A 24,557-nucleotide genomic window follows, 5' to 3' on the forward strand; every position below is an offset into this window, starting at 1 on the left:
TGCCAATTGATCCTGCTAACTAGTAAAAGGGTTCCTGTACACAATCCTATTCAACTCTTCCTTATAACTACCAGGACAGTGATCCATGGGTGTCATTCAGTAACACTATAAGACAAAGGAATCTTCCTGATCTTTACTGATATTCCAGACTAATATTCTACACCTATTAAACAACATTTGGCCTACCAAAAATCCAAAATCCAAAATCAAAATTGGCTACCAGCCTATTTCTGGTTTTAAAATACTGATATTTTACAGTGCAGGAGGGCCCTGCAATCTATTTCACATTCCTGGAACGTGAAGAGAAAACGTGCACCATTTAGGGTTCAAAGAATGGAGGAATTAATAAACTGAAGACAGCTGTTGTTTTTTTAAGACTACAAGGCCAGTCCTTATGTCTACATTTCAAATGAGCAATCTGTCCTTCAAGGAAACACACTTTACCATTTACAGACATTTTGGAAAATCTACCCTGCAACAGCATAAAATAACATATAGCCAATAGTAGGTGAACATTATATGTATACTAGCCAATATTAAAGAGCAGTCAAAACGTAATGGGAAATTACTAAGCAAGCACCAAGAGAAAACAATTATTGTTGAAAACTTCCCCTTACATTTCAGACTGTTTCTGTTTTGAGTTGAATGCACCAGTTCTTCAGTGGCAGGATCAAAATGCTCTGAAATGCTTAATCTCTTTGTCTCTGAGAGCTTGATAACACTGCAGCATCCAAACTTTTGCCTGGTTGAAGGTACTTTTTCCCTTCAGCATGGCTCTAACTATTATGGTCACCCTCTGACCTTTGCATATTAAGGCCTCTAGGACTGGCAGTCCAATGTCACATTTTGGGGGCCACAAAAAGAGAAGTTCAGGGAAGTTTGCAGACACAAAACTGGCCTTGGTCTGCATAAGGTCCCAGGGCTGTGTATTGCCTACACCTGTTGTATAGGATGACTGTTGTTAGCTCAGGTTGTGTATGATATGCCTGACAGATTAGTTAGTATCTTGCCCCTGAAACTCTGTAAGGTGAACAAAGGAGAAAACAAAGTGAGAGAATGGATGGGTATTGAATAGAATATAAAGGGCTTGTGACTTCCTTGAGCTCACTGTCTAAGGCTGTGTCTGCACTGCAGAATTAATGCAGTTTGACACCACTTTAACTGTTATAAGTCAATGCTATGGAATTCTGGTTTTCCTGGTTTTGTGTCATATTTAACCTTCTCTATCAGAGAGCTCTGGTGCCACAACAAACTACAAATCCCTTAATTCCATAGCATTGAGCCATGACACTTAAAGTGGTGTCAACCTGTATTACTTCCACAGTGCAAATGCAGTCTTTGCTGGAAGTCTGACTTGCTCAAATGCTTATTGGAATTTGCTGTCATATGTGGCTTCTTGATACTAGAAGGAAGCCATGGTCCTCAGTCTGCAAAACCTCAACAGGGCTGGTGAATAACAGAGGACTTTAGAACATGTGAGGAATTTCTCTTAATTTCAGATGAAAAGAAAGTGGGGCCAGAATGCATTTACATGAATTCGCTAGTTCAGCGAATTTACGTGAATGTGAATTGCATTCAAACTGGCTTCCCATTGCCCGAAAATAGCATGCCATTGTCCGAATTTGTGTGTGGTAGTCTAGCATGCAATAACGTTAAACCCCATGATTGCATTTGGATTGCCATTGGATTATACTTCCAATTTCCCATGTCTGATAACGTCCTGGGTCTCTTGGAGGTTTCCCATGCATAAATCAAAGCTGAGTTGACAGTACTTCACAATAAAAACATATTTTTTTTAAAAAAAGGATCTGTTAAATTTAGAAGATCTGAATCATTCAATGATGGGATCTCATCCTTGACTGTCATTTTATCTCTTTATCTCTTAGACTTTGCTCTCTATTTATCCCATCTGCCTTGCTAGAGAAAAAAGAAGGAAATTCCTCAGCCCAGATGAAGGGATGCATTTCAGATGACAACCCATGCCTCTCACCTCCCCTCCTCTCTTTTGGGGGCGGGAGGACAGAAAGGAAGTCCATGCCCCCTAAAGCTACCCAGCAGCATCCTTCCCTAAAGCCAAATCTGAAAGCAACAGCCCAGAAAGCCACTCTTTTTTAACAGCCACCCTGTTTTCCCAGCTGTTTTTGGAAGTCGTTTTTGCAAAGGTGAGTGTGCAAAGAAAGCCTGTTCTTTTAAACCTGTCTTATCTCCTTGTCTAGCATTTGTCTGACAGCTTGGGAAAACTTTTTCTTTTTCTTTTTGGGAGGTGGGAGACTTTTTTGGGGGAGAGGGATTCTGGGATTTGCACTCCACAAAAGTAACTTTTCCAAGCTCTGGCTTGCCTAAAACATTCTCATTCACCTCTCTCTCTCGTGTTTTTAGATTTTCATATACAGTGTATACACACACATGTATGTATGTATGTATTCCAGCTTCTTAGTCCTGCTCAAAATGGAGGACCTTTTGGAATTCCTCCTGGACAGAAGGCTGGAATGTAGGAAATGTCCTGGAAAAGGAAGACGCCTGATCACTCTTTCATAGGTTTAATACTTCCCTCTTAGGTGCCTTCCTCTCCTTTTAACCCCACTTTTTGTTGTTGTTGAGTGCCTTTAAGTGTTTTCCAGCTTATGTCGACCCAGAGGGGGGTTTGCCATGGCCATCCTCTGAGGCTGAGAGAGTGTGACCCACGCTAGATCACCCAGGGGGGTGTCAAAAGCAACCAAATACTGTATTTGTTTATCTCTTGTTACAACAGAGGGGAAATCAGCTGATCCAGGAAAATCCTGCCTGCTCACCTTAGTTTAGGGGTCACTGTTCTTCTTGGCCAGGAGGTGGTGGGGCAGGGACTGGAGAGGCCCTCTATGTTCAACCCTTTGCAGCCTGGATTCCTGCGCTGTGTGTGTGCATTGCAAGCTCCAGAACCCAGCAGGAAAGCAAAGTGGAAATGAAAGCCCTTCTCTTTCTCCACCTCCCATTTCCTGACTGTTGGAAGGGAAGGGTTTGTGGGCTTGGCTTTGCTTGTGTGTAAAAGACACGTCCGGGACTGTGCAAGTGGTGCAGAGAGGAGGAGAATGGCAACACACACACAGTCTGCAAAATTGCTGCTGCTGTGCTTTCAACTGGCTGGATCAGATGGGAGTTACTGGCACAATTGTGGTTTTAGGTCTCCAGGGCTGCATCCCCAGGACAGAAATCATCCAGTGTGACACCGCTTTAACTGCCATGGCTCCATGCTGTGGAATTCTGGGATCTGTTGGTTGTGGCACCTCTGGAATTCCATAGCATGGAGCTAGGACAGTTAAAGTGGTGTCACACTGGATGATTTCTGCTCTGTGGATGCAGCCAAGGCAGAGTGAGCACTCATTGCCACTACCTTTTAAACTGGATCGTGAATCGGTTTGAACTGACTCAGACAACCCTTGTTCCCACTTAATCTGAATCGTTGAAGCGATTCTGAAGGGGGGGGTGCACTAGACCCATTTAACCCCCGCCTTTTTGATGCTGATTTTTCCCACTTCTTTTTTGATAAATTATAATAAAATGTATTGATATCCCACCTCTCTACAAAATGCAATTGGGGTGGCTTACAAGGTTAAAATATACAGTCCAAACCCTCAACCCTTCCCCCCCTTAAAATACAATTAAACAATGTGGAATTTAAAACATAAAACATACTTAAAAACAATTCAATAAACTGTGGTGAAGTCAGAGGTCAGCAATTACATTTTCCTTCTGATAGCCTACGCAATTGTGAACCAATTCCAGATTGGAATTGATTCAAATTTCCCCTTCAGCCGGCTAGAACCAAATCATTTTGAATCAATTCATTAGTGAATGGGAACCACAAGTGGATTAATGTGATTGGGCCCAATGTAGTGGGGAAAAATGCCAAATGTAGTGGGAACCATGCTCTGCTGTCAAATCGATCCATCGATTCGCATCACAATAAACAGCATTCAGAATCAGTTGGTAAACATCCTGTGGGACTGAATCATGTGAGGAATCCCCGTGACTAGTCTGTAGTAATATATTCAAGTCTTTTACTCCAAGTCTCAAGCCAAGTCTCAAGCCTCTACCTTTGTCTCAATATACAAGAGAGATCTTGTAGCACCTTTGAGACTAACTGAAAGAAAGAAGTTGGCAGCATGACCTTTCCTAGACTTCAGTATATTTCCTCGGATGCATTTGGAGGAAATGCGTCTGAGAAAGGAGACTTAAGTCTAGGAAAGCTCACACTGCCAAATCTGTAGAATCAGTCTGTAGAATCAGTATGTAAAGAGATCTTGTAGCACCTTTGATCCTAACTGAAAGTAAGGAGTTGTCTGCGTGAGCTTTCCTAGACTTAAAGTCTCCTTCCTCAGATGCATTTCCTCCAAATGCATCCGAGGAAGTAGACTGAAGTCTAGGAAAGCTCATGCTGCCAACTTCTTTTTTTCAGTTAGTCTCAAAGGTACTACAAGATCTCTTTACATACTGATTCTACAGACTTAACACTGCTATATTTTTGAATTCTTCAAGTCTCAAGTCCTTGCAAGATACTTTTAAGTCATGTCTCAAGTTGAGTCTTACGTCTGGGAGCCAACATTAATAGGAAAAAAAGAGGCAGGGAGTGTTTCTCGGAGCGAAAGAACAAACATGTTAGGCAATGGGCTTGAGGTGAGAGTTGATGTCTGGCTGGCAGTGTGTCCCTGCTTTATGTCAGGAGCAGTCTTCTAAAGCCTTTGAAAAGCTGTAGGATCCTTCTGCCTCAAGACCATTGTTTAACAACACATTTGCTGTTATCTTCCAAAAAATGTGTCCCGTGCTCTAGAGGTATACTCAAAGTGAATGCCAGCAGCTAGCCAGTCACTAAAATTATGCAATTCTCAAGTCGAGTCAGAGTGGCATTGTTGCCAAGTCAAAACATTGAAGTGACTTGAGTCAGACTTAAGTCTGAGTGAGTTGACTTAGTCTACATCACTGCTAGTCTGCTTCAGATATGAAGGAATGATGTGAGTTTGGAGGCAGGACTAAACATGAGGCCCCAACTGCCCCATTCAAAATCCTTACCTTGTTCACAGGAATACATATAAGGATAGGGCTAAAATTAGCACTGGTAAAAAAACCACACTAGTTCAGGAGTTATAGGACGTGTAGTCCAAAAAATTAACTTTTCTATCTTGAGCTTGAAATGACACACTTCTAGAGAAACTTGAGGGTAATACTTCCATTTTCTTCTCTCTAGTGATGTTGAAACTGGCTTTTTCCTTCCAGGATTTTCTGAGGTACTGCCATGGCAGATGGATTTGAGACTGCAGATACAGAAGAGACGTTAACCTGTCTCCATATCACTGTCTTCCATCCAGAACAAGAGAAAAAACAAGTATTCCAGGCCTTACCATTTTACAAGCGACAGCAGCTGAAAGTGGATGAGTTGATTAAGTTTGGAAGAAACTGTAACATCTGTCGTTTTAACTTTGAGGATGCACAGGTTTCACGTATTCAGTTTGCCCTGGAACTTTTTAGACCCTTCGGCAGCTCTGAATTTGTTTTTGAGATTAAGAATTTGAGCAAAAGAGTCAAGCTATTTGTTAACAATGTTGAACTGGCCTACTTCAACAAGTTTATCCTACCAGAGAGATGCTTGGTTCACTTTGGAGATTACCAGCTGCTAATGCAAAAACAAGATGGACAATCAGAGAATTATTTTGAGATCAGCTTTGACATGTCCAAAACATCACTGTGGCAAGAAACACTGTCTTTGTGGACACCTATACCTGAAAGTAGCATTCCATATACTACATCTGCAGTGGAGATAGATGAAAATGAATACATGGGAAAGAGTCAATGAGAAATAGAGGGCCATCATGGTTTGGTTATTGGACTGTGACTCTGGAGACAAGGGTTTGAATCCCTAGTCAGCTATGGAAACCCACTGGGTGACCTTGGGCAAGTCATAGTCTCGCAGTCTCCAAAAAAGACAAAGACAACCCTTTAAAGAAATCCTGGCAAGAAAACACTGTGGAGGGTTTGCCATAGGTTTGGCATAAGTCAGAAACAACTTATGTGAAAGTACATAACACTGAGAAATGGATTAATTTGGCCCAATGTTTCATAACAACTGTGTTATCATCTAGTTTTGTATAACAGCACATTAAACTGCACTATTAATGTTAGTGTTACCTTTTCTGTTCCTACCACCTTACAGACCTTTTGGCATTATTCTTTGAAGAATTCCCTGTTTCCACTTAGTAAGTATTGTGACTGGATCATCACAGCTAGAAGCAACAGTAACAGGTAGACATTCCATTGTACTTCTGTACAGCTCCATCTGAAAGCTCATGGCTCTGCAGCTACCACCTGCCACTCCTGAGGCCATCAGAGGGAGAGCTCCCTGATTTACATACTTAAAACTGCCAATCCCAGCATGCAACAGGAGGCAGCTAGAGGAGTCACACTGGAATAGTACCTCTTTAAGAGCATAGTGTGATAAACATCTTTGTGTCTAGTGCCTGATCATGGTTTTCCACCTCCTCCTTCCCAATCTTCTTCTTTAGTGTCTTTTACATTGAAATCTTATGGGTAGGGACTGTTATTTCTAGTATTTTTTGCTGTATTTTTAAAAACAACTAAGGATTTTTATCTCTACATGAATCTCTACATGCATCTCATCTTCCAAAGACTACATGATGGTAAAGTGGAAAAAGGATATTTGATCCTTGAAACCACTGGTTTAAATCAGAGAAAAGAATTTGGAAGTGAAGTGTGCCAATTCAATTTTTTTCTTCAGAAGAGCAAGAATAGAGCAACGAAATTCTCAGATTCAAATATAAACTTTAACATTATCCTAATTTTCAAGTGTGTAAAAAATTTATTCACAGCTTGAGAAATTTAAACGTTAAAGACCAGCAACATGAAAAAGGCAGAGAGACACAGAAGCTTATGCCAAACAAAATATACATTTGAAGTGTATAAATTTCTTGTAATAAAACATATTACAGGCATTGAAAATGTAGACCTTGACATGTAAATATTTTAGCAACAAAACTTATGTTCAAGAAATGCAATAAATGAAGAAATGTTAAGCTGTGTGAGCTGTCGTATGTACATAAGTGCTCTCTCCCTTTCTCTCATAACATAAAAGGCACACAGGAAAGAAATCAGTCTAAAGTGATCCTGGCATCTTATATGGGTTAAAGTAGCTATACAAATATTTAATAATTATGTATTGCCACTGACCACTTAACATCTGTAATATATTACTGGAGCAATGAATAGTGTGTATAAAAAAGTAAACAGTGGCTCTGGAATCAAGTTTTATAAATTAATTGAGGCATGAGAGCAAGAAAACCTAAAAGATATAGAAGACACTAGAGGATAGAGTTAATGTATCTTTACAGCAATAAAGGTCTGTTGCAGGATAGCAGAGGGACAGATGTAGAGATTGAGTCTAAAAGGAGACCACTGTTCATTAGTGGATGTATTTTGCCCATTGCCCTTAACACTGCCACTGCTAGCAAAGCTTCAGCGCAAGATGCAATTCTACCCAAGTTGGTTATTTTCTGAGTTGTTTTGTTTTCCTTGCTGTAGCAGCTGCTATCAAGAGCAATGGTCCTGCTTGTATGAACCTGTGCAGCTTCAATCTTTCATATGTATTGCAAACAACCTTTATACTCCTTTTAGAGAAGTAGAAAGATGTCCCTACAGGAGGAATAGGAAGCCAGCACATAGTCCAGTAACTCTAGCATGAGGCAATCATGCAAAATGAATATTCCTGCTGTCTGATCTACTGTGCTATAGAACACTAGTATTCAGTTTTGCTATGAATCAAATTATCTGTGTTACTGACATACACCCTGGTGTATAATTAAAAAATAAGTATCAATACAAAGTAGCTTTCTTGTTAGGAAAAAATAATCAAAATTGAGTTTTACAAGTGCCTAAGAAACTTGGCACTAAGAAACTTTTCTTGATAATTAAAACCAGCAAGATTTTTTCTGAGAGAAACACTGTATTTGAGCAATACCATCAACATCATTCTTCATCATCTTTCAAAAGTAATTAAAATCAAATTCAAATTCAAGCTTTTTTCAATAATCATAATTAGTTATATGAATGGAATGTTTCACACACTCAGGAAATAGATTTGTACCAGTGGTATTTGCATCAATACATCCACAGTAAGTAGTCATGCTTTGTGTCTTCCACATGAAAAGAACACTTTAAAAACAGCTATTATATCAGCTACTGTTAAGTTAGCAACTGTTAAACAGAAATAATTCTGTACAACTTAAAAACATATACAAATAAAATCTTAATATCAGCAGCATTTGGCATTTCAAGTTGGAGTAAAAGAGGAACCTTTGGTTCTCTTAAGTTTTACTTCCAAAAACATATTAGTTTCCAGTGTTTTAAATGAAAGTGATATCTACAGCAAGACATGTCTTCTAATATCCTCCTCTATTCATAGTTCATTTCTTCATAGAGTATTTCTTGCCTTACGTTATACTGTCTCATTTTGACAACATCTGTGAAAGGTATTGTGCTTGGTATCTAATTGTTTTTTTTTAAAAAAACAGATAAATTAGAAGGGATGATAATTTCCAAATATACAAGTTTTCTGTCCAACAGAAAACCTTGCCCAACAGAAATATGGTATGTCTAACAGAAAACCTTGCTAAATTGCATGATTCAAGTATTAAGGTATTATTCAGACTTCCTAATGAAATAATGCCAATGTCAATTTTTTTTAAAAAACGCAAACAGCCCTAGATTTAAGACCACCAATCAAAATATCAAGCTATGATGCTTCACTTAGTGTGGACAATTGTATGCTAAAGCCTAAGAACTGACACAAAGGAATTACTTAAGTATTTTCATAGAATTCCAGAGGCAGATGAAAAAATTGCACTTACAATTTAAAATTGAGATAGCAAACCATACTATTATTTTTTTAACTGACAAACTAACACAGTTTCCTTCTTTGCCTAGGAATCTTCTTGAGCAAAGTTCACCAAGTACTGTTGCTGTGCAACTTCCTTATGTTAAAGGAAGCTGGGCAAACGCAATGACTGGAGGATTGTGCACAACACAGATCTGTACATTTCGTCCAACTTCAACCATTTGGTCAGATAGCCGAGGGTCACATGATTTCATTATCTGTCTTGTTGAGCAGCGTCAGATGTTTTTTTGTCTGATGCAGGCAGTTCTAAAACAGGGTTCACAAACCCAGCATACTCAGAGTTGCCATTATCATCCATTTCAGCACTAACAAAATCGTTTTCCCACTCCAAACCATTAGAATCATCAGAGGCAGAAGTTGGATTACTTCCTGTTTTCTTCCCATTAAATTTTAGTGCTGCACGGAGTATATCTTCTTCTGTTTTTGAACGTTCTCGTAGTGGGATCATTCTGTTTATACCTGCAATTAAGAACTTGTTTTAACAGAACTGTATTTAATTTATCTTATCTACTTATCTTTCAAAAATCTGGGGATTCAAACAGAGACTTCTGGAATTAACTAGCATCCAAATGAGCATTCTACTGTTCACAATACATTAAAACAAATTGAGAATATATAGAGCCTTCTCGTGTATTTTCACTGAGGTTTTCATCTTGCTAAATTTGGGCATCAAAAATCAGGACACTTCTCCATGAATACTATTTTTGCAAATAGGATTTTCTTAATTGTTTTACATAATCACCATATTGGAAAAAATAATCTTGTCCATTATATTAGCATTCCTTTTTTGTGTACAAGAGATTTTTCACTGATTTGGTGTCATGTAGCTTCCTCTTGACACTGATCAAACCTAGGTATTTTATATCCTACTTTTCAACTTATCAGATTACAGCTAAAGACAGTAATTATAGCCCGCCTTTTTCCTGGGATACATTTTGTTTCAGGAAATCTAAAGTCATTGATATTTGAGCCATCCCTTGCTACAGGTCTATGGAAACCCCTTATTAAATATGCTGAGTACAATCATTTGAAGTGTGATGCTGAAGAAGTGTTCTAGGGATATATCATGGACTGGTAAAAAGTCCAATAAATGGGTCCTAGAGTAAACGAAGCATGAACTCTCCCTAAAAGCAAAGTACAGTAGTGACTCTTTCAAGTTCTGGCTTAATCTGGAATTCAGATCTGAGCAATGGAGAAGCAAGGAAAAGCCAGGAGTAGACAAAGGAAGAGATAGTCAAGCTAAATCTACCTCTGTTTCTACCAATGTTTTTGGGAAGATGCATGTTATTGCCTGCACATACATTTATTCTTTATATCCGTTGGCCATATACCTGACATTTGACTGCCAAGAAAAGCTGCATTAGAATCAAATATGGATCTGAGGAAAATACTGACATACTGAAATACTGAAAATACAAGGAAATATTGGAATAAAATACATAAATTTATACAAATTATATTATAAGAAAAGATATAAAGAGATCCAAAAATGTATTTACTAAATATAATTTCAGATGAAAAACTGGAACAAAAATACAGAAAAATGTTGTTTTATATGATTACAGCTGGGAGAATGATTTATTTTCAAAAATGGAAAGGGAAAATCATACCAAATGTGAATGATTGGTTGACAAAGCTATATGATATTATAGAAATTGATAAGTTGACACATATAATAAAAAAGAAGTAAATCTGAAAAACAATGGAACACCTTGAAAAAAATCCTGAAATCAAGGTGGGGAAATGACTGGACTGGAGTAAGCGAAATGATAAAAATCAATTTAGAATACAATGGACCCTTGTTATACGCTGGTGTTTGGTTCCAAGATCCCCCGTGTATAACAAAATCCGTGTATGCTCAAGTCTCATTAAATATAATGGCAGAGGAAAACGATGTCCCTTATAAAAAATGGAAAATCAAGGTTTGATCATTGAAATTTATACTTTTTTGGAACATTTTCAAACCGTGTATGCTTGAATCCGTGTATAACAAATCCGTGTATAAGAAGGGCTGACTGTATATAAAGCAACAAAAATAGATGGGTTTTATAATCATGTAACAATTATAGATACTTCTTGGTATGTGTAGGTTTATGTTTAGTTTATTGGTAAATATGTTTCATTGTCTATATTATCTGGTGATCATAATGTAGTGCAAATTAACAGAAGAACTCAAGAGAAAGAAGAAAGGAAAGGAAGAAATGTCCAAGTGTATATTTTTTACTTTTTTTCTTTTTTGAAAACTCACTGAATTGTTTATACTGCTTTGAATCTTTGTATATAGTTGTTTTTTTTACTTTATTTTTTTAATAAATCAATAAATAATATATTTTAAAAAAGAGAAAAGAAAATACTGACATGGGATTTCATCCCGCCATGAATTAGAAGCCCAGTTTTTTTTTAATGTTTTCTACCCATTCAGTACGTTTTTCTGAAAAAGAGTGGTAGACAATTTTGGTTTATGAATTCCATTATCCTGTGTAGCCTAGGCAATTTAAGAATCAATAAGGATATCATATGTGGGTTGATATTCAAAATCCAACAGTATCTGTGTAGTATGCAATGGTATCTGCTTAGGTGCAGTCAAAAATATTTTTATCACTTAGGTGAGATTTTTAATACAGCAAAGAATAAGTACCTTCTTCATCTTCCCATTCTAAATCTAAGGAATTACTGTCATCATTTCCACTTGTTGATTTGGTTTTGGTCATTAGGTCACAGCTGCTCTCTGTATTTGGTGTCAGAACAGTAGCATCTGATGATAGCCCTACAAAAACAACAACAACCAAACATGTTTACATTTGAGATATAAATAGATAAACCCAAATGTTTAAGCTTTGTGTGTGAGTGTGTATGTATAACCAAATATGCTTACCATCTGAATTCAACATTCCTGCAAATGGTACTTCATCCATGGAAATAATCTTTCCAGTGATGGGGAGGATGGTAGCGTTTTGCTTTCCTTCCTCTACAGCACCCCCCTTCCCCACAAAGCTCTGGGAACAGAGGCTCTGGGAACTCTATGGAATAGTGTGAGAGGCGACATGCAGGAATCACCAAAAATATTTTCCATATTTATTCCTCTAGCAGAAACCACTATTTGCTCTCATAACAAAGGAAGCTGCTTTATACTGAATTTAACTCTCACTTGCTCTCCAAGATGGCAGCCAGGATTTTTTCTTAGTCCTACCTGGAGACCCCTGGTATTCTCTGGTGGTCTCCCAAGTACTAACCATGTTGGGATGTGCTTAGCTTCCAAACTCAGACAAGATGGGATGTGTCTGGATCCTCATAGTAGAAAAGCACCTCTACATGCAATAAAATACTTGGCTGATGAATGTGTCAGGGGCAGAGGGAAGGAGTAAACAAAAGCTTGATGGCGCAAATATATAGAAACAAAAGAGAGTCATTATTCTCATGTCTCCCACATCAACAACTATAGGAAATAAAGTGACCTGCCATAATTATAAACAGTCAAGATGTCTTAATCTTTATCATAATGGATACAAAAAATTCAGAAAACCCCCCACAATCCAGGCACTGAGGTAAACAAACAAACAAGCTTCATTCATATACCGCTTCATACCGCCTAAGGCCGTGTCTAAGTGGTTTACAAATGTAAGCTAATTCAACAATCTAGGTACTCATCTTAGTGACCACGGAAGGATACAAGCCTGAGTCAAGCTTGAGCCCTTTTTCTGGTCTTCAACTCGCAACCTTGTGGTTTTGAGTGAGTGGCTGCAGTACAGGCATTTAAACACTGCGCCACCAGGGCTCTTAATTCATTCAGTTCCAGAATAATACCCAGTTAGGTAACAACAACATGATTTCTGGACATCCACTAATATCTCATTCTCTGGATAGTACAGAGGAAAAATCCACAATAATTTGGGATTTATACAAGTTCTCTAGTTTGGGATTGATGTATCTGCCTTTTGCTGAACTACTAACTGTAGAATCTGTCAGCCAAAGGCTGCCTGAGCCAACCGATACTGGTCAATTCTGTTATGTCTTGTGAAAGAGGAAGTATTATTTCCACCCTGCTGCTCTGCAAACTTCCTTTAATGTTGTACTGGTTATGGTGATCCTAAATAAATAAATAAGTATATATGATAAAAAATACCACTGACTTTGTGGAGTGAACCCAAATTTGCAATAGCTTAGGAACACTCATATGGTTACACCACAGAAAAAGATGTGCCTCCATTCACCTAGAAATCCTCATTTTCATTGTCCAATTGCCCACTATTTGGAGACTTAATTATACAAATGAGGGCCCAGTTTGTTTTAGAGACTGAACTCTCTTTAGCTAAATGTTTACTGTTCTACTTGCATCTAATATGATTTGTGGATTCCACCTCTGTACTATTTAGACAAGTAACTTTAATTAAAATTAATACATTCTGAATTACTGCAATCTGACATCTGTATGAATGGTATTTATATGCAAACAGTCTGCAATGGGCCTAACCCGCTATATTCATTGCAATAACTGGGTGTAGTAGTTGTAATTTAAGGTGGGGGGAATAACATAAGATACACACTTACTGCTACTTCGAAAAGCTTCATATTGCTGTTTTACATTTCTCAGGTAAGAATCAAAATCCTCTTCTGCAGCTGAGCTGTAAAATAAAGAGCAAGTTATATCCAGGAGGAATAAGTTTGGAGGAGTTCCTTATAACCAACTGAAAATTTGCTTAGAACACTAACATAATTTTTCTACTTAAAAAACAAACAAACAAACAACCAGATGGTTGGATGGCCATCTATCAGGGATGCTTTGATTGTGAGTTTCTGAATGGCAGGAGGTTGGACCTTTGTGGTCTCTTCCAACTCTATGACTCTATGATTAAGGAGCTGTACAGACAGCCCTGAAAGGGTGGTATGCAGCTGCCCCTTTTACACCCAGATCAGGGCCGCGGCAACTGATTTGGCCTTTCCAGGGTGCAAAAAGGAGCTGCAAAAAGCGGCTCCTTTTTGCGCCCTGGAAAGGGCACAATAGCCACAGTGCCATGACTTTAAGACAGTTCTTCAGCACTGCGTCATGAGGCCGCAGCGCTGGAAGAGCGCCTTAACGTCATGTGCCATGCATCACAGCATCCTGGGAGCAGAGCCGGGCATGCATCATGTAGATGCTACGCCCTGACTCTACCCCTAGGCCAGCCAAACAGCCAGTCTGCACAGGGCCTAACACTATATGAGAACCATTCTGTAGAACTAGCTGCAGGACATTCCAAATGATTAAAAGCACAAACACAATTCCTAAAATATATAGTGCGCCTTTGCCTTATGTGGGGGATCCATTCCGGACCCTCCCGTGTAAGGCAAATAGTGCGTATGCTCAAGCCCCATTGGATATAATGGGGCTTGTGCCATCGTGCGGCTTTCAGCATAAAAGACACCCATTAGCTGGCATTCTATTCAATATTTATGAGACTGAAAGATGGACTTACAATCTTGTAACTTTTGGGACTCATGTTTACAGTCATTAATGACCAAACATGTCCCTCAAACCTACTTCTTAAGCCAGGTAGAATCCTTGACAATGATAGGTGTCCAAGGTGCTGCCTGGTTGCAGAGTGTGCTGGGAGAAGCAGCTGCAGCAGGACCCCAAGGAATCTCTCTAGTTGTCTATGTCAATGCACCCCAGTCAGGAGAGCACTATAGTCATCGTTCTCCTGCTCCCTGATCAGCAATATCTTGGAAAAAGTTCGGCTGTGGCGCTGACTGGCTAAGAAGTATGTTTTTGATGGGTGACACTGGCAGAATAGCAATAGCAATAGCAAGTATACTTTTATATTGCTTATCAGGGCACGTAAGCACTCCCTTGTGTAAGCTAATTGCTTCCAACAAGCTGGATATTCATTTTAGCAACATACAGAAGGATGCAAGACTGAGTTGACCCTGGAGCCCTGCCTGGGATCGAACTCACAACCTTATGGCTGTGAATGGCTGCAGTACCAGCATTTAATTACCGTGCCACCAAGGCTCCCAGGGGAAGGAGCTAGTAGCTAGTGTGACAGATCAGAATTTCAGCATAGTTTTAAGATGACATTGTTTTTGTTTGATGCTGTTTTCCTTGTTAATTTTTTCATATTTCCTTCTAAGCATATAGACTTGTGTAACATGAATACATTCCTTTGTTAAAATTCAGATTTATCTACATAGATAAATCAATATATCTTTCTTTCAAATTTCTGAATTCTAACTGTGCATCTTACCTTTGGGGGTCTCCATTATTTGCTCGTTGTGTTATTCTCTGCTGCCTTTGTTGCTAACAACAACAAAAAATGAACATAATTTTTTTCAATAAATAAACTCAAAAGAAAAACTATTCACATTCTAGAATCTGCTTTTGCCTGGATGCTCTACTACAACTCAAGTATTCATTTAAATAGTGTTTTCATACTATATCCAATTTATGGCCATTTCTCTACAAGTTAAGTTAAATGATCAATATCATGTATGTCTCAACTGATGCTTGATGGATCATTTCTCATTAGGAGCTGAATGACTTTATTCCCAAATGTTTTTAATAATATCAAGTCTGAGGGTGCCCAAGTGTGAGAATCAGTTTCAAGTGCAGTTAAAACAGCTCTTCTATTTTTATTTTACTTCTCAATTTACAGAAGCAAATTTAATCCTACTATTAAATATTCTGTACTTGTACTAACAATTCTGGCTATTTTACAGTAGCTTAAAAATTAAGGTGACAAATTCATTTGATACAGAAAATCCAATGCCACTCATTTTTGAAAAGACAATTCAAAATTTTGACCAAGACCCCAAAATACTTGAATGCAAACTGGGTGGTAAAGCGTTCCTTACTTACACAATATAAAAGTAAAACAAAGGTATGTTTCAGTAAGTGTAACATGAAGCATGCAAAACATAATTTTCTAAAATGAAGATGAGTTTGCTATGTTTCTTAAATGGGAATGGGTAATATTTGGAACAGGTCATTAAATAGGCTACCTGCACTTAGTTTGTAATACCTGATACAACCAATACTATAGACAGCAGACAGAAATATCAATTGTGCTATTAATATCTTCTATTGATAGTGGTTCCTCGAAATTTCAATAGTGCTGGAAGCAACTGACAGATCAGAACAGATTTTGCATCCTCATTTTTAAGAATGCACTTTGCAGGCAATTTTATACATGAAGCCTAAGATGCTATCAGACACAACACTCTTAATTACTAGAGTGCTGGGATGACTTGACATGCTTGTTTTCAAAATATTTTATCATAATGTAAGAAATATTAATTAATTATGTCTGTATGTAACTGACTCTAGATGTCCATAATCTTAAAGTATGTGGATTGGTTGGGAAAAGCCAAGTAACACTGAGACAATTTTATTTTATTCCACAATACCAATCCTCTAATATTTATTAATCCATTGATTTAGTAATCTACTAATCCAATACTAATCAATTGGGCCTCAGTATTCTACCCACTGTTTAGCTACATCTCCCTTTCCGAAAAGGAATTAAAAAGGGAATCATATCAAAATCATGAATGCTATGTTTTATAACTATCTCTCTATATAATATGAAGCAACACAAACAGCTTCCTTACACAGAGATGTGGTAAGAGGCTAAAGACTTTTAATTATATATGGGACCAGGTCAGTCATAACACTGCTCTACTAACAAACTATGATTTGGTAGAACATACATGAACAATGAGAAATATTTGCTTCTCCCCTTGGCTTGAGGGGGAACCTCCTCCCAGCTTGTTAAAACATAGTATCCTGTGATACGTGACCGGATTAATTGCTGCTGTCCACAAAGCTGATTTGAAAAGGAGAATCAAATTATGATTGCAATTCTGATTGATAAGCAGAGCTTCAACCACAGTGCTTGGATGTCACAGAAAATTGTTATTTAATAAATTGCAGCTGAAACAGTCTCTGCAAGTTGGTGCATAGAAAGAGGAGATGCAAAAACCTGCTTATGAAGCTCTAACAAACCAGAATAATGGGAGTCACAATTTAAACATCTGCGCAATTATAAAACTAAAAACTGATCTCTGTTGCATGAAAAAAATCACTGGAAAATTCTCCAGTATTAGAAATTCAGTGTATGATTTGGTATGGCAAGCTAGAATTGCTAGGAGAAAAAAAGGAGAGTAAAAGAAAACAAGTAAAGATTGTGAACAATAAAATCAACATAACACACAAACAGAAACTGCTCTTCAAACAGGTGGTTTTTATTAATCTGGGTTTCCTAGAATGAGTTGAAGGTGGCATACTTTGTTCTTTCCCTCACTTGCTTCCAGTACTCCTTTGAATGTTTAGTAATTTTACAAGAGCCTTATCCTAAATTTTGCTAGACAGTCCCCCAATTTGCAGTATGCACTTCTTAGCATGAAAAGCAACAATGCTATGTTTACACTGACAGCTAACACAGAATAAATATATCTTCCACAAAAAAACAAAAACAAAAACCAACCCTGTCTAAATACACAAATAAGGAATCCTGCTTTCTTATACTTGAGCCACATGCTGTTAGTATCTAAAAATATGTAAAATCACTAGCTGAACACTATCTGGTCACCCTAGGCTGAACTCTACAAAACATTTAAAATATATCATATTCAGAAAACAGTCCTATTTGGGTTGGACCAATTTGGATGCTGCAAAATTCTATTCGGGTCCAAATCCAAACCTTGATTTGAAAATCCAAACCTACATGCCTGACTATTCCCACTGATTATTATTATAGATAATTAAACAATTATTATATTTCTTCCTCTTTTATAATACTTGGCTGGAATTTGCAGATATAGTATCCCCACTGGAGGGGAATAAACTTACCCAATATCTGACAAAAATGTCTGCCAGTGTTTAGAACAACAGGAACTAAGACTTTTGTCCATTAACATCTTTACATTTGGGATTTTTCTGACAAAGAGTGCACTTGTGCCACAAGGATTTTTTGCCACCCTTCCCCACCCTCATGGGCAACTGTTTTAAAAATAATATATAGAATAGGCATAATAAATAAACCTACACCATTTTAGAAGAATAGGTTCAGCATTTGAAGAAACAGAATACGGTCATCCCTCCATATTTGCAGCTTTGATATTTGCAGATTTGATTATTCACGGATTTCATTAATATGTTCTCCCTAGGACTGTCTAGGTCCTCCAGTGCAACTCTGTGGTCAACTTTAACTAAAAGTTGCACTGAAAGACCATTTGTAGCTACTCCAGTGTCATTCTATGGTCAGTGTATGTTGGACATTGACCAGAGTTGCACTGGAGGACCTAGAGATTCCTAGAGAGGTGTACTCTCAGGTAAAAACAGTGTTTTTGTTATTTGCATTTTTTCCATATTCACAGGGGTCTTGTTCCCCTAACCCTAGCGAATATGGAGGGACAACTGTATTCAGATTTGAGTTAGGCAGAGAGAAGAAGTTATGTGCTTTTCCTTATCACTGTCCAAGGAGAATTTGGCTACTAGTAAGTAAATAAAATATGTGACAGAGGTGTCTCTAAACATGAAGCTGCAATATTAAATGGGTTAAGATGGATGAAAAGTAATTTAAGACTTGGGTTTTGTTCACTGCTTTGGTATTAAATACAGAAAACACAACAGGACAGATGTAGATGATATAAGTGAGAATATACTGGCAGAGGGCAAAGGTCCAGACTGCATCTAGCATTTCCAAAGCAACTACCTGGCACTACCCTCTTCAAAATTTTAATGCTCCTGGGAGATAAATTAGCAAACAAACACTGAACATTGGCAGGGTCAGTCTTGTGACATATTATTTTAATATCCTTCTACCAAATCAGTAGGATTGGAGAGCTGCAATATAACTACTCACTGTGATTCAAACTAGAACTGTTAGTCCCAAAGCTACACCCCTTAACTTCCTCATTTATTTTGATGTTTTTCTTATATGAAGAACTTTTTTTAGACCTTCTGACTCCAGGTTTGCCAATGAACCTTTAAATGTGCTGATTCAGATTCAGCCTGCCTTGGAGGAGTCTCACTCCCAAATCTGTCTGAACAATCTCACTGCAGTCCAGCCAGTGTCTAACGTACTATTCTTGGGCAAGTTACAGGTGGCTTCCCAGCTCCAGGTTTGGGTATGAATCAGAGACAGCATTGATAACCTTGGTGGACAATCTACCCAGGGAACTGGACTGGAGAAGTGTTCCTTGTTCATTCTGCTAGACCTCTCACTGGCATTTGATATCATGATCATGGTATTCTTTTGGGCTGCCTTGCTGGGAAGGGTCTTGGAAGCTTTACAGTGGTTCTCTTGCTTCCTTGAGGTGTGAACCCAGAGTTCTGTTTTGTCTCCCATACTATTTAATATATCCATGAAACTGCTGGGAATTTTTCCCCCAGAGTTTTGGGGTGCAGCACTATCAATATGCAAATGACACCCAGATCTACTCTTTTCCACCTCAGACCAAGGAGGCTGTCTCGGTTTAATCCAGTGCTTGTCATCAGTAATGGACTGGATGAGGGCGAACAAATTGAAACTTAATCCAGACAAAGTATTCCTGGTCAGTTGAAATCCTCATCAGGGAATAGGAATTCAAACTCTGTTAGATGGGGTTACAGTCCCTCTGAAGACACAGGTTAGCATTTTGGGTTTTCTCCTGGATTTAGCTCAGGTTTCTGTGGTGGCCAGGAATACTTTTGTACATTTAAAACTTGTGTGTTGACTGTGCCTGTTCCTTGAGATGCTGGATCTGACCATGGTGGTACATGTCTTAGTTATAATCTGTTTGGGCTACTGTAATGTGCTGTGCATGGGGCTACTTTAAGGAATATTTGGAACCTTCAGCTAGCTCAAAGAACTGCATCTAGAATATTAACTCTGTTACAGACTATATTACTCCCCTTTTCAAACAGTTCGACTGGCTCCTAGTTTGTTTCTGGATGCAATTTGAAGTGGTGGTTATAACCTATAAAGCTGTATATGGCTCAGGACCAGGCTGACAGACCTGTATGTGCCTACTCAGGCCCAGGAAAGTCTCTTCTCTCAGTTCCACTACCATCACAAGCATGGTTGATGGGGATGGGAGAGATGGCCTTCTTATGGGTGTCCCTAGACTCTGCAACTCCCTTCCCAGGGAGGCCAGAATGGTCTCTCCCTGATGTCCTTCCACTGGCAAGAAAACCCCTTTTTATTAAAGCAGACGTTTAATACAGAAAGTTTTTAAAGAACAGGTAAGTAGGTGCTGTATTGTTTTAAAGTGAACTGTTTAAAATAGTATTCTAGCCTTTTAATTAGATATTAATATTTAATATTAATTCTATTTTAATGTTAATTTTGTATGTTTTTAAATGTATTATTCTTTTAAAGTGTAAGCTGCCTTGAGTCCCAATTTTGAGAGGAAGGGGGAATATAAATATATATTACTGCTATTGTCATTATTGTTATTGTTATTATTACATATTTGGGAACAATCTGATTTGTAACATAGTCCTAATATACATATTTCCTGCATAAAATGTCTGACAACATGAAAGATCCTTAGCTTGAGAGATTACAAGAAATAGAAACCAGTAGAAAGCAAGCATCACTTTATTTAAGAAAGCATTTGAAACTAAGCGCAAGATACATAATTGAGGCTCTAACACATATATTTTGGGGTCTTCTCCCCTCACCTCCAAGAGCTTTCTCTGCTTTGCTGCCCTGGCTGCTTCACGTTGCGCAGCATATAAAGTCTCCTCTTCTATTCTTAACTTCTCCTCTTGTATGGCTAACTGTATATGAACAAAATAATAAGGGTTAACAAAAGAGAACCTAGCTAACTCTCCTATGAAAATGAATGCACTGAATTCAAAGGAAATGTTATTTGTAAAAATATTTTTAAATTATTCGTAAGATAAGAAGGGGAAAAAACAAGAAAATATTTTCATATGATTTTCTAACACCAACTGAGTTTTGACTGAACCTCTGACGTACATTTTTATTGATGGTGCAATACAGACATTTAAACTATCGCAACCTAAGAGCAGTAATGATTGCAAGACTAGGGTGAAGACTAAAATGATTTTTAAGTATTTGTAAACACTTAAGAATTAACACATAACCTCTATTATAATTTTGGTTGTTGTGTGCCTTCAAACCATTTCCAACTTAGGGTGACCGTAAGATGACTCTATGATGAGCTTTTCTTGGCAAGATTTGGTCAGAGGGGAGTTTGCCTTTGTCCTCCTCTGATGCTAAGACTGTGTGTGACTGTGTGTGAACCCCAGACTCTAGACTTGTAGTCTAATGCTCAAACCTCTACACAATGCTGTCTCTTTTGTTATTTTTCTCTGATGAGCAGTTTAGCATTTGCTCATTCAAACTGAAGTAGCAATGTTGAGCTTTTAAGCAGCCATGCTGGTTTCAACTAACTCCTTTCTTACTGCATGAAATCAGTAGTGTTATTTATCAAGCAAGTTGCCAATTTACAAAGATTTTGGCAAACATGTGTTCATCTTATCTACATTTTGGGTGCTACTTCACAGATAGTTCTGGTTGTTTGTATAAATAGCACTGAACCTTTCTCATCTGAACCACCTGACACATTCAGCTGCACAACAGATCTTGTTAGAAACGCATTTACAGTATCATGCAATTTTGTGGGTATATGACTATTTTTGCACCTAGACAAATTATAACAGGTGATATTCAGTTTTAAAGCAGACCCACTGAAATGGAACGTTAGTCCTTACCTGAGATACGTCCCTTTCCAGCAGAGAAGGTCCGGTCATCCTGACGTTGGGTAGCTCCGCCTGCATAGGCTCCAGTAGGCAGGACAAAAACTCTAAAAACAAAAGGCCAGGGCCTGACCCCACCATCGTGGGCGGAGCGACCCCTAGCACTCCTCAGTCAATGATCAGCCTCTTGGAACATCTAGTGGTCTAGACATAATAGGTAATCAGGCTGGGCTGGTCAGAAGGACCAAAGAAAAACGGATAGTCCAAGTCTCTAGGTCGACCCACAATTAATCTGTATCCAGGCGTCTGCAGGAAGAAGGGTGGGGAGGATGACCGGACCTTCTCTGCTGGAAAGGGACGTATCTCAGGTAAGGACTAACGTTCCATTTCCCAGCAGAGAAGGGGGGCCGGTCATCCTGACGTTGGGATGTAAAAAAGCGCTGATCCCCTAGGGTGGGCCTGCTGTCGCCTGGGGTGCCTGTGGAACTATCTGTTGAAGGACTCGACGACCAAAGGCTGCCTCTGCTGATTGGAAGACGTCCAACTTGTAATGCCTGATGAACGTGGACGGAGTTTTCCATGTGGCCGCCCTGCAGATCTCGGCGAGGGGGGCATTAGTGGAGAAAGCCGCTGAGGTGGCGGCGCTTCTGGTGGAATGGGCCGTGATGTCCTTAGGTGGAGGTAGGTCCAGAGTCTTGTAGCTTGTGATGATACACTGTTTGATCCACCTGGAGAGCGTCGATCTAGAAACTTTCTTGCCCCTGGATCTTGGTTGGAAGGAAACAAAGAGAGCCTCGGTTTTCCTAAAGGCTGCTGTCCTCTTGAGGTAGAGCCTAATAGCTCTGCGCACGTCTAAGGTGTGCCACATCTTGTCGAGGTCGTTCGTCGGCCTGGGACAAAAGGAAGGCAGAACGATGTCCTGGGAAGAGTGGAAAATCGAGTTGACCTTGGGAATGAAGGTCGGATCTGGTCTCAGCAGAACTGAGTCGGGCCGGATGATGCAGAGCTCACTTCTCACTGACAGGGCCCCGATCTCGGAGACTCTTCGGGCAGATGTAACTGCCGTTAGAAAAAGAGTCTTGAAGGTGAGGAACTTTAGAGAGGCCTCCCTCATCGGCTCGAAGGGTTGGATCGTCAAGGCTTTGAGAACTGTGTGGAGGTCCCATGAGGGGAAGCGGTGTCTAGTCGGGGGTGCTCTGTTGGAGACTCCCTTGAGCAGCCTTCTGACGTGAGGGTGACGGGAGATCTTAACCGCTTGGTCGTGCGGCAGGATGGAGGTAATCGCGGCCACCTGTCTCTTTACTGTGTTAGGCCTGAGGCCTTGGGTGATGCCATCCTGGAGGAACTGTAGGAGTGTGGAGACCGTGATCCGGATGAAGTCTTTCTTTTTTGCGCTTACACCATCTCTTGAACGCTGTGAAGGTGTATTCGTAAATCTTAATGGTCGATTGGCGTCTAGATGCCAGGATCGACTCTATCACCTCAGAGGAATAGCCGTATTTGGTTAGCATGTTCCTCTCAATTTCCAGGCGTGAAGCTGAAGCCAGGTCGGGTCTGGGTGGTAGACTTGGCCCTGCGACAGCAGATCTGGTCTGGTTGGGAGAGGAAAATTTTGAGTTGACAGGTTGAGGAGCTCTGAAAACCACGGACGCCTGGGCCAAGCTGGAGCTATCAGGATGACCATTGCTCTGGTCCTTCGGACCTTGGACAGAAGTTTTGTCAAGAGCGCTACTGGAGGGAAGGCATACAGGAGTCCCTCCGGCCAGCGGCACGTCAGCGCATCGAAGTCTTCTGCCCCCTGGGTCCTGAACCTCAAGATGAACCTGGGAGTCTTGGCATTGATGGGCGAGGCGAACAGGTCCATTATCGGTGGACCGAATACCTCTACTATGGTCTGGAACACCTCTGGGTGTAGGCTCCATTCTCCTTGATCGATGTCTGTTCGGCTTAGCCAGTCGGCCTTGGAGTTTAGTTGACCCTGGAGATGTTCTGCGCGTAGAGATAGCAGGTTGGTCTCTGACCATGTCAGCAGCAGCTGGGCCTCTTTCATCAGGGTTTGTGACCTTGTTCCGCCTTGGCGGTTTACATGTGCCTTGGCGGTGATGTTGTCGGTCCGAATGAGGACTGACTTGTGACGCACTATCGTTATGAAGGATTGGAGGGCCAGTCGTATCGCTCGAAGTTCCAGCCAATTGATGCTGTGGGACTGTTCTTCCGACGACCATCGTCCCTGGGCCAGTTGGGACCCGCAGTGGGCTCCCCAGCCCCGGAGGCTGGCATCTGTGGTGATCTGGATCCTCTCTGTCTCCCAGATGGGGCGGCCCCTGGATACTGCCTGGGAAGTCCACCACCTGAGAGACTGCCGAACCTGGTCGAGTATCTGTATCTTGCGATGACTCCTCTGGGCGATGGCCTGCTGGTGTGGGAGAAGAAGCCATTGGAGAGGCCTGGCGTGGAACCTCGCCCAGGGTAGGCATTCGATAGCTGCTATCATCAATCCCAGGAGGCGAGACAGTAGCTGTAGGCTGGCTCGAGGCGATCTGAGCGCTCTCAGGGCTGTCTTTCGAATGGTCGAGATCCGCTCCGGAGTCAGGCAGACCGTCCCCGAGCGAGTGTCTATCAGAGATCCCAGGTGGAGGATCTGTTGACTGGGCTGAATGGAGCTCTTGTCCAGGTTGACCAGAAATCCGTGGTCCTCCAAGGATCTGAGGACTCTGGCAGTGTCCCGTACGGCCTGTTGGATAGAGGGGGCCCTGATTAGGAGGTCGTCCAGGTATGGGTGAACGTGGATGCGCTGGGTCCTCCAATGGGCGACCAGAGCCACCATGATTTTGGTGAAAACCCTGGGAGCGGACGAGAGGCCAAAGGGGAGTGACCTGAACTGGAAATGGCGCCTGCCATATTTGAACCGGAGAAAACGACGAGAGGAGGGGT

At 40.1% G+C, this 24,557-nt stretch overlaps 3 protein-coding genes across 4 annotated transcripts in view; 1 reads left to right on the top strand and 2 right to left on the bottom strand.

Annotated features, from left to right (window-relative positions):
* The window catches only part of ALPK1 (alpha kinase 1), a 73,148-nt gene extending 70,174 nt beyond the window's left edge, over positions 1-2,974 (bottom strand). The window contains exon 1 of the mRNA XM_042467407.1: positions 2,793-2,974. The gene's annotated coding sequence lies outside the window, so the exon portion shown is untranslated. The remainder of the gene's footprint in view (positions 1-2,792) is intronic.
* On the top strand, positions 2,020-6,442 carry TIFA (TRAF interacting protein with forkhead associated domain). Its single transcript, XM_042467410.1, has 2 exons — positions 2,020-2,162; positions 5,251-6,442. The coding sequence occupies exon 2, from the start codon at positions 5,270-5,272 to the stop codon at positions 5,825-5,827; it is 558 nt and encodes a 185-aa protein (XP_042323344.1). The 5' UTR covers positions 2,020-2,162; positions 5,251-5,269; the 3' UTR covers positions 5,828-6,442.
* Positions 6,443-6,824: 382 nt separating this feature from the next.
* AP1AR (adaptor related protein complex 1 associated regulatory protein) overlaps positions 6,825-24,557 on the bottom strand; it is a 33,713-nt gene continuing 15,980 nt past the window's right edge. Inside the window, exons 6-10 of one of the 2 annotated variants that reach the window (XM_042467408.1) lie at positions 20,580-20,678; positions 15,160-15,212; positions 13,487-13,560; positions 11,577-11,705; positions 6,825-9,397 (exon numbers count right to left, since the gene is read on the bottom strand). In XM_042467408.1, the coding sequence (XP_042323342.1) occupies positions 9,132-9,397; positions 11,577-11,705; positions 13,487-13,560; positions 15,160-15,212; positions 20,580-20,678 (621 nt within the window). In that variant the 3' untranslated portion in view covers positions 6,825-9,131. The remainder of the gene's footprint in view (positions 9,398-11,576; positions 11,706-13,486; positions 13,561-15,159; positions 15,213-20,579; positions 20,679-24,557) is intronic. The other variant, XM_042467409.1, reaches the window with a different exon arrangement.

Source organism: Sceloporus undulatus, chromosome 5 (assembly GCF_019175285.1).
Source record: "Sceloporus undulatus isolate JIND9_A2432 ecotype Alabama chromosome 5, SceUnd_v1.1, whole genome shotgun sequence".
Lineage (NCBI taxonomy): Eukaryota > Metazoa > Chordata > Lepidosauria > Squamata > Phrynosomatidae > Sceloporus > Sceloporus undulatus.